Source organism: Oncorhynchus keta, chromosome 7, assembly GCF_023373465.1.
Source record: "Oncorhynchus keta strain PuntledgeMale-10-30-2019 chromosome 7, Oket_V2, whole genome shotgun sequence".
Taxonomy (NCBI): Eukaryota; Metazoa; Chordata; class Actinopteri; order Salmoniformes; family Salmonidae; genus Oncorhynchus; species Oncorhynchus keta.
The window spans coordinates 22,669,746-22,684,130 of NC_068427.1; the positions used below are offsets into that span (position 1 = coordinate 22,669,746).

The 14,385-nt window shown below is 44.9% G+C and overlaps 1 protein-coding gene across 4 annotated transcripts in view; it reads right to left on the bottom strand.

The window, feature by feature from the left end:
- Positions 1-14,385, bottom strand: part of LOC118386167 (target of Nesh-SH3-like) — a 41,026-nt gene that overhangs the window by 9,903 nt on the left and 16,738 nt on the right. Inside the window, exons 7-11 of one of the 4 annotated variants that reach the window (XM_035773661.2) lie at positions 13,729-13,771; positions 12,706-12,771; positions 12,442-12,519; positions 8,221-8,415; positions 4,756-4,821 (exon numbers count right to left, since the gene is read on the bottom strand). In XM_035773661.2, the coding sequence (XP_035629554.1) occupies positions 4,756-4,821; positions 8,221-8,415; positions 12,442-12,519; positions 12,706-12,771; positions 13,729-13,771 (448 nt within the window). The remainder of the gene's footprint in view (positions 1-4,755; positions 4,822-8,220; positions 8,416-12,441; positions 12,520-12,705; positions 12,772-13,728; positions 13,772-14,385) is intronic. The other 3 variants (XM_035773663.2, XM_035773662.2, XM_035773664.2) reach the window with 3 other exon arrangements.

Sequence of the window (14,385 nt, forward strand, 5' to 3'; positions counted from 1 at the left end):
AAGTATTCGGCCCCCTTTGAACTTTGCGACCTTTTGCAAAAAAAAACAAATGTTCTCCATCCAACCTCACTGAGCTCGAGCTGTTTTGCAAGGAGGAATGGGAAAAAAATTCAGTCTCTCGATGTGCAAAACTGATAGAGACATACCCCAGGTGACTTACAGCTGTAATCGCAGCAAAAGGTGGCGCTACAAAGTATTAACTTAAGGGGGCTGAATAATTTTGCAAGCCCAATTTTTCAGTTTTTGATTTGTTAAAAAAGTTTGAAATATCCAATAAATGTCGTTCCACTTCATGATTGTGTCCCACTTGTTGTTGATTCTTCACAAAAAAATACAGTTTTATATCTTTATGTTTGAAGCCTGAAATGTGGCAAAAGGTCGCAAAGTTCAAGGGGGCCGAATACTTTCGCAAGGCACTGTATGCTGAGCATGTGTTGGCTGCTTTCCCTTCACTCTGCGGTCCAACTCATCCCAAACCATCTCAATTGGGTTGAGGTCAGGTGATTGTGAAGGCCAGGTCATCTGATGCAGCACTCCATCACTCTCCTTCATGGTCAAATAGCCTTTACACAGGAGGTGTGTTTTGAGTCATTGTCCTTTTGAAAAACAAATGATTGTCCCACTAAGCGCAAACCAGATGGGATGGTGTAACGCTGCAGAATGCTGTGATAGCCATGCTGGTTAAGTGTACCTTGAATTCTAAATAAATCACTGACATTGTCACCAGCATAACACCCCCACACCTCTTCCTCCATGCTCCATGGTGGGAACCACACATGCCAAGATCATCCGTTCACCTACTCTGCACCTTACAAAGATACGGCGGTTGGAACCAACATTTGGACTCATCAGACCAAAGGACAGATTTCCACCAGTCTAATTTCCGTTGCTCATGTTTCTTGGCCCAAGCAAGTCTCTTCTTATTATTAGTGTCCTTTAGTAGTGGTTTCTTTGCAGAAATTTGACCACGAAGGTCTGTTTCCCACAGTCTCCTCTGAACAGTTGATGTTGACATATCTGTTACTTGAACTCTGTGAAGCATTTATTTGGGCAGTTAACTCTAATGAACTTATCCTCTACAGCAGAAGTAACTCTGGGTCTTCCTTGCCTGTGGCAGTCCTCATGAGAGCCAGTTTCATCATAGCGCTTGATGGTTAGCGCTTGATGGTTATTGTGACTGTACTTGAAGAAACTTTCAAAGTTCTTGAAATGTTCTGGATTGACTGACCTTCATGTCTTAAAGTAATGATCTAACAAGGCACACTTGTTAATTGAAATGCATTCCAGGTGATTCCATTCCACCTCATGAAGCTGGTTGTGAGAATGCCAAAATGTGAAAAATTGTCATCAAGGCAAAGGGTGACTACAATGAAGAGTCTCAAATATAAAACATATTTTGAAACACACTTAAACATATATAACATATATATGAAAAATACATAAAACACACTTTTTTCATTACTACATGATTCCATATGTGTTATTTCATAGTTTTAATGTCTTCAATATTATTTTACAATGTAGAAAATAGTCAAAAGAAAGAAAAACCCTTGAATGAGTAGGTGTGTCCAAACCTTTGACTGATACTGTATATCATAAAGCCTTACTTTGATGGTCAAGTTTTACCCTAACACAGTGGTGTTAGGAACCTCCTGGTTTACGTGCCACGTGAAGCCTGCAAGCACATTGTGCTGGAATCCAGCCAGGGATAAGACATCCAAAAGTTGGAATTTTTATTCACCTGTAACCTGCATTCAGAATGACTGTCAGGGTTAGTAAATGAGACTACTATAAAGGAGACTGCCTAATCCATTTAAGCTGGAACAACCATTTTAGTAACGGGTGCAATAAGTCTAACTAACTGATTGGATTAGTTTAGAAAAATGTATCAAGCAATCAATGTACATGCAAAAACACATATATTAAAAATAATTCTTAAATGTTTTAATGCAGTAGAGCATTCTGGGAATTATGATAATGATGGCCTTGGTTTTGATGGGAACGTTTCCACACAGTAAAACTGACACAATCACACTCTCACATTCAATACTGGTTATTAACACCAACACTGGGGTTATTTTACACTACTGAGTGTTAATTTCACTATTAGAGAGTTAATTTAATTCCTGAATCAACTCTAGAAATGCTACACTGAAAAGTCTGCTCTAGGTAACACTGGCCAATTTGCTGTGTAGAACCAGCTTTCATATAAAAACACTGGGGCCCCTCCTGTACTCCTGTTCACCCACTGCTGCGTGGCCAAGCATGACTTCAACACCATCAGCCTATAGGGGACAACAACCTCTCCCTCAATTTGAGCAAGAGAGAGGAGCTGATAGTGGACTATAGGAAAAGGAGGTCCGAACAGGCTCCCGTTAACGTTGACGGTGCTGAAATGGAGGGGGTTGAGAGTTTCAAGTTCCTTGGTGTCCAGATCACCAACAAACTATCATGGTCCAAACACACCAAGACACATTTCTCCCCCTCAGGAGACTTAAAAGATTTGGCATGGGTCCCCAGATCCTCAAATAGTTATGCAGCTGCACCATCGAGAGCATCCTGACCGGTTGTATCACTACCTGGAATGGCAACTGCTCAGCATCTGACTGTAAGTGGCTACAGAGGGTAGTGCGTACGGCCCAGTACATCACTGGGGCCATGTTTCCAGACATCCAGTCTTCAAAGACACTGGAATATCAAACTGAGAACAAGCCACTCAAACAACTCAAACCGAACTGGGATCTACTATTTGCAATCTCATTCAGGAAATAGAACATTCTCCCTGAATAGCTTTACTCTGGGCCAAACTGAGGTTTGACAACCATAGCACAGGTCTCATTGAATAAATGCACTGACTGGACATACCGTAGACTTGGTGTGGTAGACACTATCTGAGACTGATAGGGGCAGTTGTTTGTGTACTTCCTAGCCTGGTTCATTCTATTCACTAAATATCAATGGCTGCGACCACCTGGCTTGCATGGCTCCTTCTCTGCCGTTCAGGTTCTTTCCAGACAGAAACTGGGGGGAGGTCCCATGACATGTCATGATTAGTGGTCATGTTCACCTCTAGGGGTTCTGATGTTCCTAAAGCCCTCCTTGTCAGGACTAGGCCATTCATAAATATTACCCTTGACCTATGTCAAACCCCCCAACCAATTCATAAATATTAACTTGCATTGTGTTGACCCCCCTGGCACAGCTAGATTTGACCACAGCATGCCTGACACTCTGTCAGGGATAAATCAGGGAACTCTCTACACCTCAGTGGGGCACCAGAGATCAGACAAGGTTAAGTAGAATTTGAGGCCAAGGGTGGGCAAATCCTGGAGAGACACAGTGCGCGTGATGCTTTCAACCAAAGCAAACGTACATTTTGTGTGGAAAAACTCTGTGGCTCCTTAAATGCAGTATAAAAAATTCAAATTAAAGGTCAAACTTTGTGTGATGGGGATCAGAGTTATGGGAATGTGGAAGTGATGTCATCAGGAAGCTCTGTTCATCATCCTGAACCCTATAGCTGGTAATGGGATAATCAGATTGCTCACAACAACACCCCACAAAACACACACTGGGCACTATGGGTGCCAAACACCTCACTGCTGCACTGTTTTACAACAGCAGTGACACACATGCTCTTACGCACGTGCTCACACACTGTTTTGAAGTGTGAGCGTTAACAGCAGTAAAGTTTTGTGAGTGCTGGTTTCTGTCAGACTCCTCTCTGGTGAGACAGTGAAACAACACTGTTCAAAGCTTTATGGTTTGCCTAGAGCAATATTACCAGAGATAATATTCCACTGTTGCAACACTTACTGAAGGAACCCAAGGACACTATCCACTGATAGGCTCATAACACTGTATGATTTTAAACCTATTGAGAGGACATTTACAGTTGAACAACATCAAATCCAACATGAGACTTACAATCCATTTAGTACAGAATTCACCCTGAGCAACACACATGCTTCAGGAGGCGGTTGGAACCATGTAAATAGGATACAAATAAGCCCCAGACTGACAGACAGACACCACTGACGGATTGTTTCGACATCATGGACACATCAATGCTTGACTTTTGCGGTGTGGTGTGTGTGATGACGGCGGGCAAAGACAAAGTGTGTTTTCATTGAGTAGAGCTGCTTCCAGCGAGCCCTGCGGCTCCTTGAAGACCTCTGAAACCGTCCCAGTTTCACAGACACACACACTGGCTGAGACTGAAGCAGAAACTGAAGCCACTAAGTCATTAGAGTGAAGTGAGGTGTCAACGTTGGTGAGTGTGGTCATTTTGGGCTTGAGATATAACACATTTTCGAGAAAATCATGCATTGATGTCACGGAGAGATTTTTGCGAAAATTCAAGCCATGCTTCCAGAGCTCATGTTACTATAGGATTTGGTTCTTTTTGACCTGAAGAATAGGTCTAGGGACAGACTGTAGTATTATGATGAGAGGGAGAGAATTATTATTCAGTCTCAGTCATATTGACAGTGAAAACATGGACAAACACGCCTGCAGACCCACACCAACAATAACAGGCACAGTACGTGAGTGGACGGTGATGCTGATGGACAGACAGGCTGTCCAATAAGAATGGACAGTCACACGGACATACAGACAAGCTGGCCAATCATAGGACAGGAACAGGTTGTTGTGACTTAAGCTCATGGAGGGCTCACTGCAAAGAAGGAAAACAAAATGGCATCTCTCGTGGGAGAGACACACTGAGAAGTAATGATCGTCTCTGTTTTTTACCCAGTTGCTTCCTGGACCAGATAACAGGTTTGGGAAGAGCAAGGCCCTTATTGTGCTCCCAGTCGGCTGTTGGAGGGAGAAGAGGGCTCATTGAATTAAACACATCCACACACCTCGAAAACACAGCAAAGACATGCTAAGAACACACGAGAGGACCGCTCAGTACCAGACCTGTCGAGGGAATATTCTAAACCAAGGGAAAGGAAAATAAGGAAAGTTTCAGATTTCAGTGTGATCCAACATAGTACTCTGTCTCCTTCAGAAGCACCAACAAATATACTTTAAATATATGTCAAAATGACTAAAACTATGTAGAAATGATAATGGACCTACAGTCATGCAGTTTCTTGACTGTGTCCAGCTCGCTAACAATCACCAAAATGAAAGCTAGACAGTCAGGGAGAATAAAAGTTCCCAAAACCTTGGATAGAGGACAATTCTTTGTACATTTTGGAAATATAACAAATTTTCAGTGTGGCCCTGGTTGGACCTGGTTGAAGACCAAATCCAGGACCAGGGGCAAAAGGTGTTTGACACCCCTGCTGTAGAGCATTCTCCTCTCCCTCTCTGTCCCCTGCTCTCCCCCTCTCCCTCTCGCTCTCTCTCTCTCAGAGGGATCTGGAAGTTCTAGATCTGTGTGTGCCATGCTGTGGTGGTGCTGGCTGCCCAGTGCTGGCTGCCCAGTGCTTGGCTTGGTTTGGCATGACTGGTGTAAATGTGATCTATGTCCTAGTCAAAGAGCCAGCCAACCTTCCCGGATAAATCGGTCGACCGGGCGACCATAGGGAGCGTAAATCACGTTAACGACCCTGACCTCCGAGACGCCGCTGTTCCTAGAGGTACAGGCGTGAAACGTATGCCAAAGGGGAGGGCCTCTGAGTATGGGTGCAGGGAAGGAGACTTACTGTCTGGACCACATGTACTGGACACACACACGAATGCAAATATGCGTCCAAAAACATTGGCAGACATTATTAGGCATATTACACATTCTATGGTTCATTAGAACGTGCGTTGAAGATGTCGTTCCCATAGCAACGATTACAACATTCCCTAACCAGAAACCGTGGATTGATGGCAGCATTCGCGTGAAACTGAAAGCGCGAACCACTGCTTTTAATCAGGGCAAGGTGACTGGTATCATGACCGAATACAAACAGTGCAGCTATTCCCTCCGCAAGGCTATCAAACAAGCCAAGCGTCAGTACAGAGACAAAGTAGAATCTCAATTCAACGGCTCAGACACAAGAGGCATGTGGCAGGGTCGACAGTCAATCACGGACTATAAGAAGAAAACCAGCCCAGTCACGGACCAGGATGTCTTGCTCCCAGGCAGACTAAATAACTTTTTTGCCCGCTTTGAGGACAATACAGTGCTACTGACACGGCCTGCAACAAAAACATGCGGACTCTCCTTCACTGCAGCCAAGGTGAGTAAGACATTTAAACGTGTTAACCCTCGCAAGGCTGCAGGCCCTGACGGCATCCCCAGCCGCGCCCTCAGAGCATGCGCAGACCAGCTGGCCGGTGTGTTTACGGACATATTCAATCAATCCCTATACCAGTCTGCTGTTCCCACATGCTTCAAGAGGGCCACCATTGTTCCTGTTCCCAAGAAAGCTAAGGTAACTGAGCTAAACGACTACCGCCCGTAGCACTCACTTCCGTCATCATGAAGTGTTTTGAGAGACTAGTCAAGGACCATATCACCTCCACCCTACCTGACACCCTAGACCCACTCCAATTTGCTTACCGCCCAAATATGTCCACAGACGATGCAATCTCAATCACACTGCACACTGCCCTAACCCATCTGGACAAGAGGAATACCTATGTGAGAATGCTGTTCATCGGCTACAGCTCGGCATTCAACACCATAGTACCCTCCAAACTCGTCATTAAGCTCGAGACCCTGGGTCTCGACCCCGCCCTGTGCAACTGGGTACTGGACTTCCTGACGGGCTGCCCCCAGGTGGTGAGGGTAGGCAACAACATCTCCACCCCGCTGATCCTCAACACTGGGGCCCCACAAGGGTGCATTCTGAGCCCTCTCCTGTACTCCCTGTTCACCCACGACTGCATAGCCACGCAAGCCTCCAACTCAATCATCAAGTTTGCGGACGACACAACAGTGGTAGGCTTGATTACCAACAACGACGAGACGGCCTACAGGGAGGAGGTGAGGGCCCTCGGAGTGTGGTGTCAGGAAAATAACCTCACACTCAACGTCAACAAAACTAGGAGATGATTGTGGACTTCAGGAAACAGCAGAGGGAACACCCCCCTATCCACATCGATGGAACAGTAGTGGAGAGGGTAGCAAGTTTTAAGTTCCTCGGCATACACATCACAGACAAACTGAATTGGTCCACTCACACAGACAGCATCGTGAAGAAGGCGCAGCAGCGCCTCTTCAACCTCAGGAGGCTGAAGAAATTTGGCTTGTCACCAAAAGCACTCACAAACTTCTACAGATGCACAATCGAGAGCATCCTGGCGGGCTGTATCACCGCCTGGTACGGCAACTGCTCCGCCCACAACCGTAAGGCTCTCCAGAGGGTAGTGAGGTCTGCACAACGCATCACCGGGGGAAAACTACCTGCCCTCCAGGACACCTACACCACCCGATGTTACAGGAAGGCCATAAAGATCATCAAGGACATCAACCACCCCGCTATCATCCAGAAGGCGAGGTCAGTACAGGTGCATCAAAGCTGGGACCGAGAGACTGAAAAACTGCTTCTATCTCAAGGCCATCAGACTGTTAAACAGCCACCACTAACATTGAGTGGCTGCTGCCAACACACTGACACTGACACTGACTCAACTCCAGCCACTTTAATAATGGGAATTGATGGGAAATGATGTAAATATATCACTAGCCACTTTAAACAATGCTACCTTATATAATGTTACTTACCCTACATTATTCATCTCATATGCATATGTATATACTGTACTCTATATCATCGACTGCATCCTTATGTAATACATGTATCACTAGCCACTTTAACTATGCCACTTTGTTTACATACTCATCTCATATGTATATACTGTACTCTATACCATCTACTGTATCTTGCCTATGCTGCTCTGTACCATCACTCATTCATATATCCTTATGTACATATTCTTTATCCCCTTACACTGTGTATAAGACAGTAGTTTTGGAATTGTTAGTTAGATTACTTGTTGGTTATTACTGCATTGTCGGAACTAGAAGCACAAGCATTTCGATACACTCGCATTAACATCTGCATGTGTATGTGACAAATACAATTTGATTTGATTTGATTTGACATCTGGACCAAGAGCCCATGCCACCCAGATCGGTTCATCTGTGTGTGTGAGAGAGAGTGAGAGGAGGTAGAGAGAGTGAGACCCGAGGTAGTGCTGGGGAGGAAGAGAAAGATATGGAAGAGGAGGGTGAGCAGGAGGAAGAAGAGGAAAAGATTGCTCCATTACCCCCTGGTGTGTCGGAGGTGAGGGAGGAGTTGGTGTTGGTGTCCCTGGGTAGAGAGAGAGGTCTGATGCCATTAGGGGTGGAGTAGAGAGAGACGCGACTGCGAGGCAACGTTGTGTTTCTGGCCGCCGTGACAATGACAGAGCGTGTAGGAGAGCGAGGCTCGGTAGGGGTCAAAGGTCTTAGGAAGCTGGTACCTAGATGAACAAAGAGAGGTGTAGTAGAGGGGTTAGAGAGAGACGGGGTCCGATTCCATGGAGACGAGGTTCAGGGGTCATTCAGCTGAGATGGTAGCAGCCCTGGATGATAAACAAATGAATGAGTGAGTGGGTAAATGAATGAGTGAGTGGGTAAATGAATGAGTGAGTGGGTAAATGAATGAGTGAGTGGGTAAATGAATGAGTGAGTGAGTGGGTAAATGAATGAATGAAAGAAAGAAAGATGCAGATGTGGAAAGGAAGAGTGAAGTGAAAAGAATCCATGAGGATACGAAACAAAACTTCAACAGACCTTCTATTATATTCCATAAAAGTTGGATGATTGAATAATGCAAGTGAGCAAACTCTCCAGTATCTGAAATGATCAGGAATGCAGTGAGTGTGGTGGAATGAGGGTGGAGGTGGATAGGCACGAGTGATGGAGGGGTGGAGGTGTATAGTTCATTGTAATGATACTCGAGCTGACTAGTTGAAAAATCTGTCAATGTTCCCTTGAACAATTTGCTCAAGGGGCACTGTACTACTATGGCTAACCCTATAAAACAACACATTTCACTGCACCTATACGGATGGAGAAGGGGTTGAGGGTACAACAGGCCTGGGTTCAAATATCTAATAAGTAAGTGTTCAGATACATTTTATTTGAAAAGACAAGTAGTTTAATATTTTAATGTATTTAGAAATACACTTGGAAAGTATTTGAAAATAATCTAATATAATCCAATGCATTTAACCTGCAAGTATTTGAAAATAGTATTTGAAATAAGTATTTGAAAAAAATACTCTCAAATATGTTTGGTAGACTATTTGGTTTTTACAAATAACCATACAAATTCTCAAATAAAAGTACTTGTTTTGAGTTGTGTATTTGAAAGCACTCAAAAAGTATTTTGAATACCAGATACTCAAATACACATGTATTTGAACACAGGTATGTGGTGCAACACAAACAACTTCAACCCATAGCAACGGTGTATGATCTACGATGACCACAGACAGATGTGGTGTATGTGTAAGCTACGATGACATCCAATGAATGATTGATTGATGGTGAACAGACATGACAAATGAGAGCTTTGTGTTTCATGAGGTTGGATGACAACAGAGATGGTGATAGGACTAAATGTTGTCATTGTTACTCCGGCTGTTACTATTGGCCCTCTCAGTGATGAGGGCTTAACTTGGTAGAGGTTGTCCCACCTGATTTTGGCTGGGAGCTGTGTGAGAGAGAACTTAGTTTTTTATCAGAGGATAAGAAACTTGGACTCAATGATCCTTTATACATGTTTTTATGGCTCTGATACAGCCTAGGTGAGGGGAGAGAGCAAGATCTTTACCCGTGGGGGTCTGTAGGTTCTGGGTGACCTTAGCAGGCTGTTGGGGCTGGGCCTGTTGGGGCCTAGCCTGGGCCGGTCCCCTGTGTCTCTGTCCGTTACGATTGGGGTTAAGTACAGGGTCAGCTGGGGAAGTCAGGGGAAGGTTGGGGGAGGGCAGGAGCTGGGGGAGGCATGGGGGAGGGTGGGGGAGGGTAGGAGCTGAGGGGAGAGTAAGGAGAGGTTGGGGGAGGGCAGGGGGATGGCAGGTGAGGCACGGGGGACATCCACAGAAGGAGAGGAGGCAGATATGATCTGATCTGCTCGTCCTGGGGTGGGTGAGAGAGGAGAGTGGTACAATGAGGCCATAGAAATATCATCTAATAGAACAGACAGTACTCCAAGGACAGGTCTTTGACAATGGAAAACGAAGAGGAGAAATTGGCATGGAAATAGAATGTTTTAGAGAAACCATAGAATCCATTAACAGATGAAATAGAAGAACCATAGAGAATAGATAGAAAGACTCTCCGATAACCGGGCTGATATGTGTTTACGACTTGGGCTAGGGAAACTTATCCTGAACCTCAATCAGCATATAACATATACCTGGCAAGATGTTGATACAGAGGGTTGGATTTCAAAGGAACTGAGCGCATATGGAGCAGTTTACAGTGTAACGACCGTGTAACTACACACATATGCTGCTACCAGGCCTAGGACACCTGTGAGTGACGGCCATCCAAAATACATTTGGCTGTGTGCCACTGGATGACTGTGATCCATGAAGTTTTAACAGAGGGAGTATTGATCACCTAACGAGGGATTTGAATGACCATCTTTGATTGATTGTTCAATCCGATCAGGTACTTTATCTCAACTCACAGAAGGAGAGAAGAGAGGAGAGAGAGCGAAAGAGAGAGAGAGATAGAGAGAGAGAGAGGGAGGAGAGAGATAGAGAGAGAGGGGAGAAGGTTGTAGATGAGTAGATAACATGGCATCCCAGTGTCACTTCTCATGTTAATGGCCATATAATGGTGATGCTAGCACAGTTAGGGTTGTGGGGTGCTTGTGGTGTAGTTGTGTTATAAACAGGCAGGTAGGGCTTTAAATGTAATGAGTAAAAAGCAAATCACCAATAAATGTTGTTATTAATATATTTCAGGTACTTTATCCTTTTCCTGATGTTTTGCGAACTCTTGTTCCAGAGCGACAACAGGAACGATAGACAAATAGGAATACAATGAAGGATTGGATAGGAACAGATAGGAAGGGATAGGATAGGATAGGATAGGATAGGATAGGATAGGATAGGATAGGAAGGGATAGGAAGGGAAGGGATAGGATAGGATAGGATAGGATAGGATAGGATAGGATAGGATAGGATAGGATAGGATAGGATAGGAAGGGAAGGGAAGGGGTAGGAAGGATAGGATAGGATAGGATAGGATAGGATAGGATAGGATAGGATAGGATATGATATAGGATAGGAAGGGATAGGATAGGGAAGGGGAAGGATATGATATGGAAGGGATAGGATAGGATAGATATGGGATAGGATAGGATAGGATAGGATAGGATAGGATAGGATAGGATAGGATAGGAAGGGATAGGATAGGATAGGATAGGAAAGGATAGGAAGGGATAGGATAGGATAGGATAGGATAGGAAGGGATAGGATAGGATGGGATAGGATAGGGATAGGATAGGATAGGATAGGATAGGAAGGGAAGGGACGGGACGGGATAGGATAGAAAGGAGGTACAGAATATAGAAGATGAAAAATTAGGGCATTTTATGGTAGAGCTGAGGCTCTGTTCCTGTTGGGGAGAAAGCGTGATCATTTTGTAGCATGCTACTTTATCATGCAGACTGAACACCTTCTAGACTGCAACTGGCTGAAAGCAAATCACTGTGAGTTAAAACAATGATTATAAATGAACAGTTGTGTTGGGGAATGTTGAGTGGAATGTTTTAAATGTCTTAATGAATGTGGACAGGTATCATGGTATAAGATGCTGATTCATACACAGTATGGACAAATGGATGCACAGAGACTGTAAAGAAGTGAGACAAAGATAGCACCTTTTTTTCTAAGGGTGTATCTGGAACCTAAAAGGGTTCTTCGGCTGTCCCCACAAGAGAACCCTTTGAAGAACGCTATCTGATTCTAGGTAGAAACCTTTTGGGTTCCATGTAGAACCCTTTCCACAGAGGGCTCTACCTGGAACCAAAAAGGGTTATCTTATGGGGACAGCCGAAGAATAGTTTTGGAACCCTTATTTCTAAGAGTGTAGAGGAAGACAGAGAGAGATGATTGACTTGTTTGTGGGACGAAACTGATGAGAAACGCATTGCGGGAACAAGCAGCGCTTATGCAATGTGCTCAAAAGGTCATGGGATGTTCTCAGTAGGACCATACAACCACGTGGCTAAGTCATGCTGCCATGGCAACCTACCTCCGCCTTCTTGGGAATTGTCTGAGGCAGTATTGGAACTGACAGCCATCTTCTCCTGAGATCCGGGGCTCTCTACTTACTGTACTCAGTGCATACCAACCTTACTCATGCAGCCAATCATAAAAAAGATCCCTCTGAAACCACGCCCACCCACCCTTTCATTGGCTGCAGCCAAGCTGGCTGACAGTTAAGCCGTCCTGTCTCATTAGGGAGTAAAGTGTCTGTCTGTTTACCAGTTGGCTCGTGCTGCACCTGAGGCATTGTGGGTCGGGGAGTGGACACGAAGTGCTGTCTATTGGCCGAGGTTGGTGCTGAGGAATATAGCAAACTTTAAGAATCACACACAATCTGTGGAGAGAAATTTGATGTCCTGCTACAGGATATAAACTGTGAAATGGTTTTCTGAGGAAAAGAAAGAAACATGAAAAGTATAAGATTGAAAAAAACGGCAAGGTCAAGAAGGAGAGATCATAGGACATAGTTGCATGGCTCATTACCGAAGGTGGTCCTTGGAGCTACAGGGGTCCTGAAGAGGGTTCTGCCCTGGCTCCTGTTATGGACAGCTGAACAGAAGGAAGGGACACACATCACAACAGCATCACTTTGCCATCCTGGAGCTTCCAAATGAAAATAACATGCATGCAGCTCTGTTCAGTTCACTGCAGTGCAGTATGTATTGTATGCATGGGCTCAGTGCATTACAGTTAAGAGCAGATTGTACAGTATGGCCTAAGTACAGCATGCCTGTCAAAAGGATGATTTCAAAACATTGACAGCCCTAGCAAGCATGTATCTTGCTGATCACATCGTCATCCAAGGCAACATGTATTGTATGTACAGTAGGTACACAGGAATGCCATCTTCTCTGGTCACCTGGAATAAACACTGTGGTAATCAGAAGGACGAATAAGAGATTACTGTATAACATGGGACTGAATGATGATGAGGTCGTGTCTGCAGAGTCGTAAATCAGACGTCCTATTAAAGATTCTTCCAGTGCTGGTTCCTCAGAGCAGGGTTCAGTGAGGAGGGGTGAAACAGACGTTTCGGAGGGAGAGTGATAAATCATCACGTCCTGTAAAGTCTTTGGCACTGTATTAAACCAGGGTTCAGTGGGTATGACCAAAGCAGGAGTGTGTGTCTGTGTGTGTGTGTGTGTGTGTCAAAATAAAATGCATTTGTCACATGCACTGAATACAACAGACGTAGATTTTGTCGTGAAATGCCTAATCATGAGCCCTTTCCCAACAATGCAGAGTAAAAAAATAAATAAATAATACAATAAATAAATGAAATAGTAACACAAAAGAACAAAAACAAGGTTATATAAGGAGAACCAGTACCGAGGCAATGTCCTGGGGTACGAGGTAGTTTAGGTAATTGTGGTAATATGTACATGTACTCTAGGTAGGGGCAAAAGTGTGTGTGTGTGTGTGTGTGTCTGTGTCTGTGCCTGTGTCTGTGTCAAATCAATGTGTCTGTCTGTCTGTCTATCTGTCTGTCTGTGTCTATTGGCTTACCGTGATGAGGAGGGAAGAAGGCCCGTGGCATGTTGACCGTTTTCTATTAGGAGAGAGAAAGAGAGTGAGCGAGAGATGGGGGGAGAGAAAGAGAGATGTGGGGGAGTGACAGGGAGGGGGTTTAGAAAGAGAGATGTGGGGAGTGACAGGGAGGGGGTGGAGAAAGAGAGATGTGGGGGAATGACAGGGAGGGGGTTTAGAAAGAGAGATGTGGGGGAGTGACAGGGAGGAGGTGGAGAAAGAGAGATGTGGGGAATGACAGGGAGGGGGTTTGGAAAGATAGATGTGGGGAGTGACAGGGAGGGGGTTTAGAAAGAGAGATGTGGGGGGAGTGACAGGGAGGGGTGGAGAAAGAGAGATGTGGGGGAATGACAGGGAGGGGGTTTAGAAAGAGAGATGTGGGGAGTGACAGGGAGGGGTTTAGAAAGAGAGATGTGGGGGAATGACAGGGAGGGGTGGAGAAAGAGAGATGTGGGGAATGACAGGGAGGGGGTTTAGAAAGAGAGATGTGGGGGAATGACAGGGAGGGGTGGAGAAAGAGAGATGTGGGGAATGACAGGGAGGGGGTTTAGAAAGAGAGATGTGGGGGAGTGACAGGGAGGGGGTTTAGAAAGAGAGATGTGGGGGAGTGACAGGGAGGGGGTTTAGAAAGAGAGA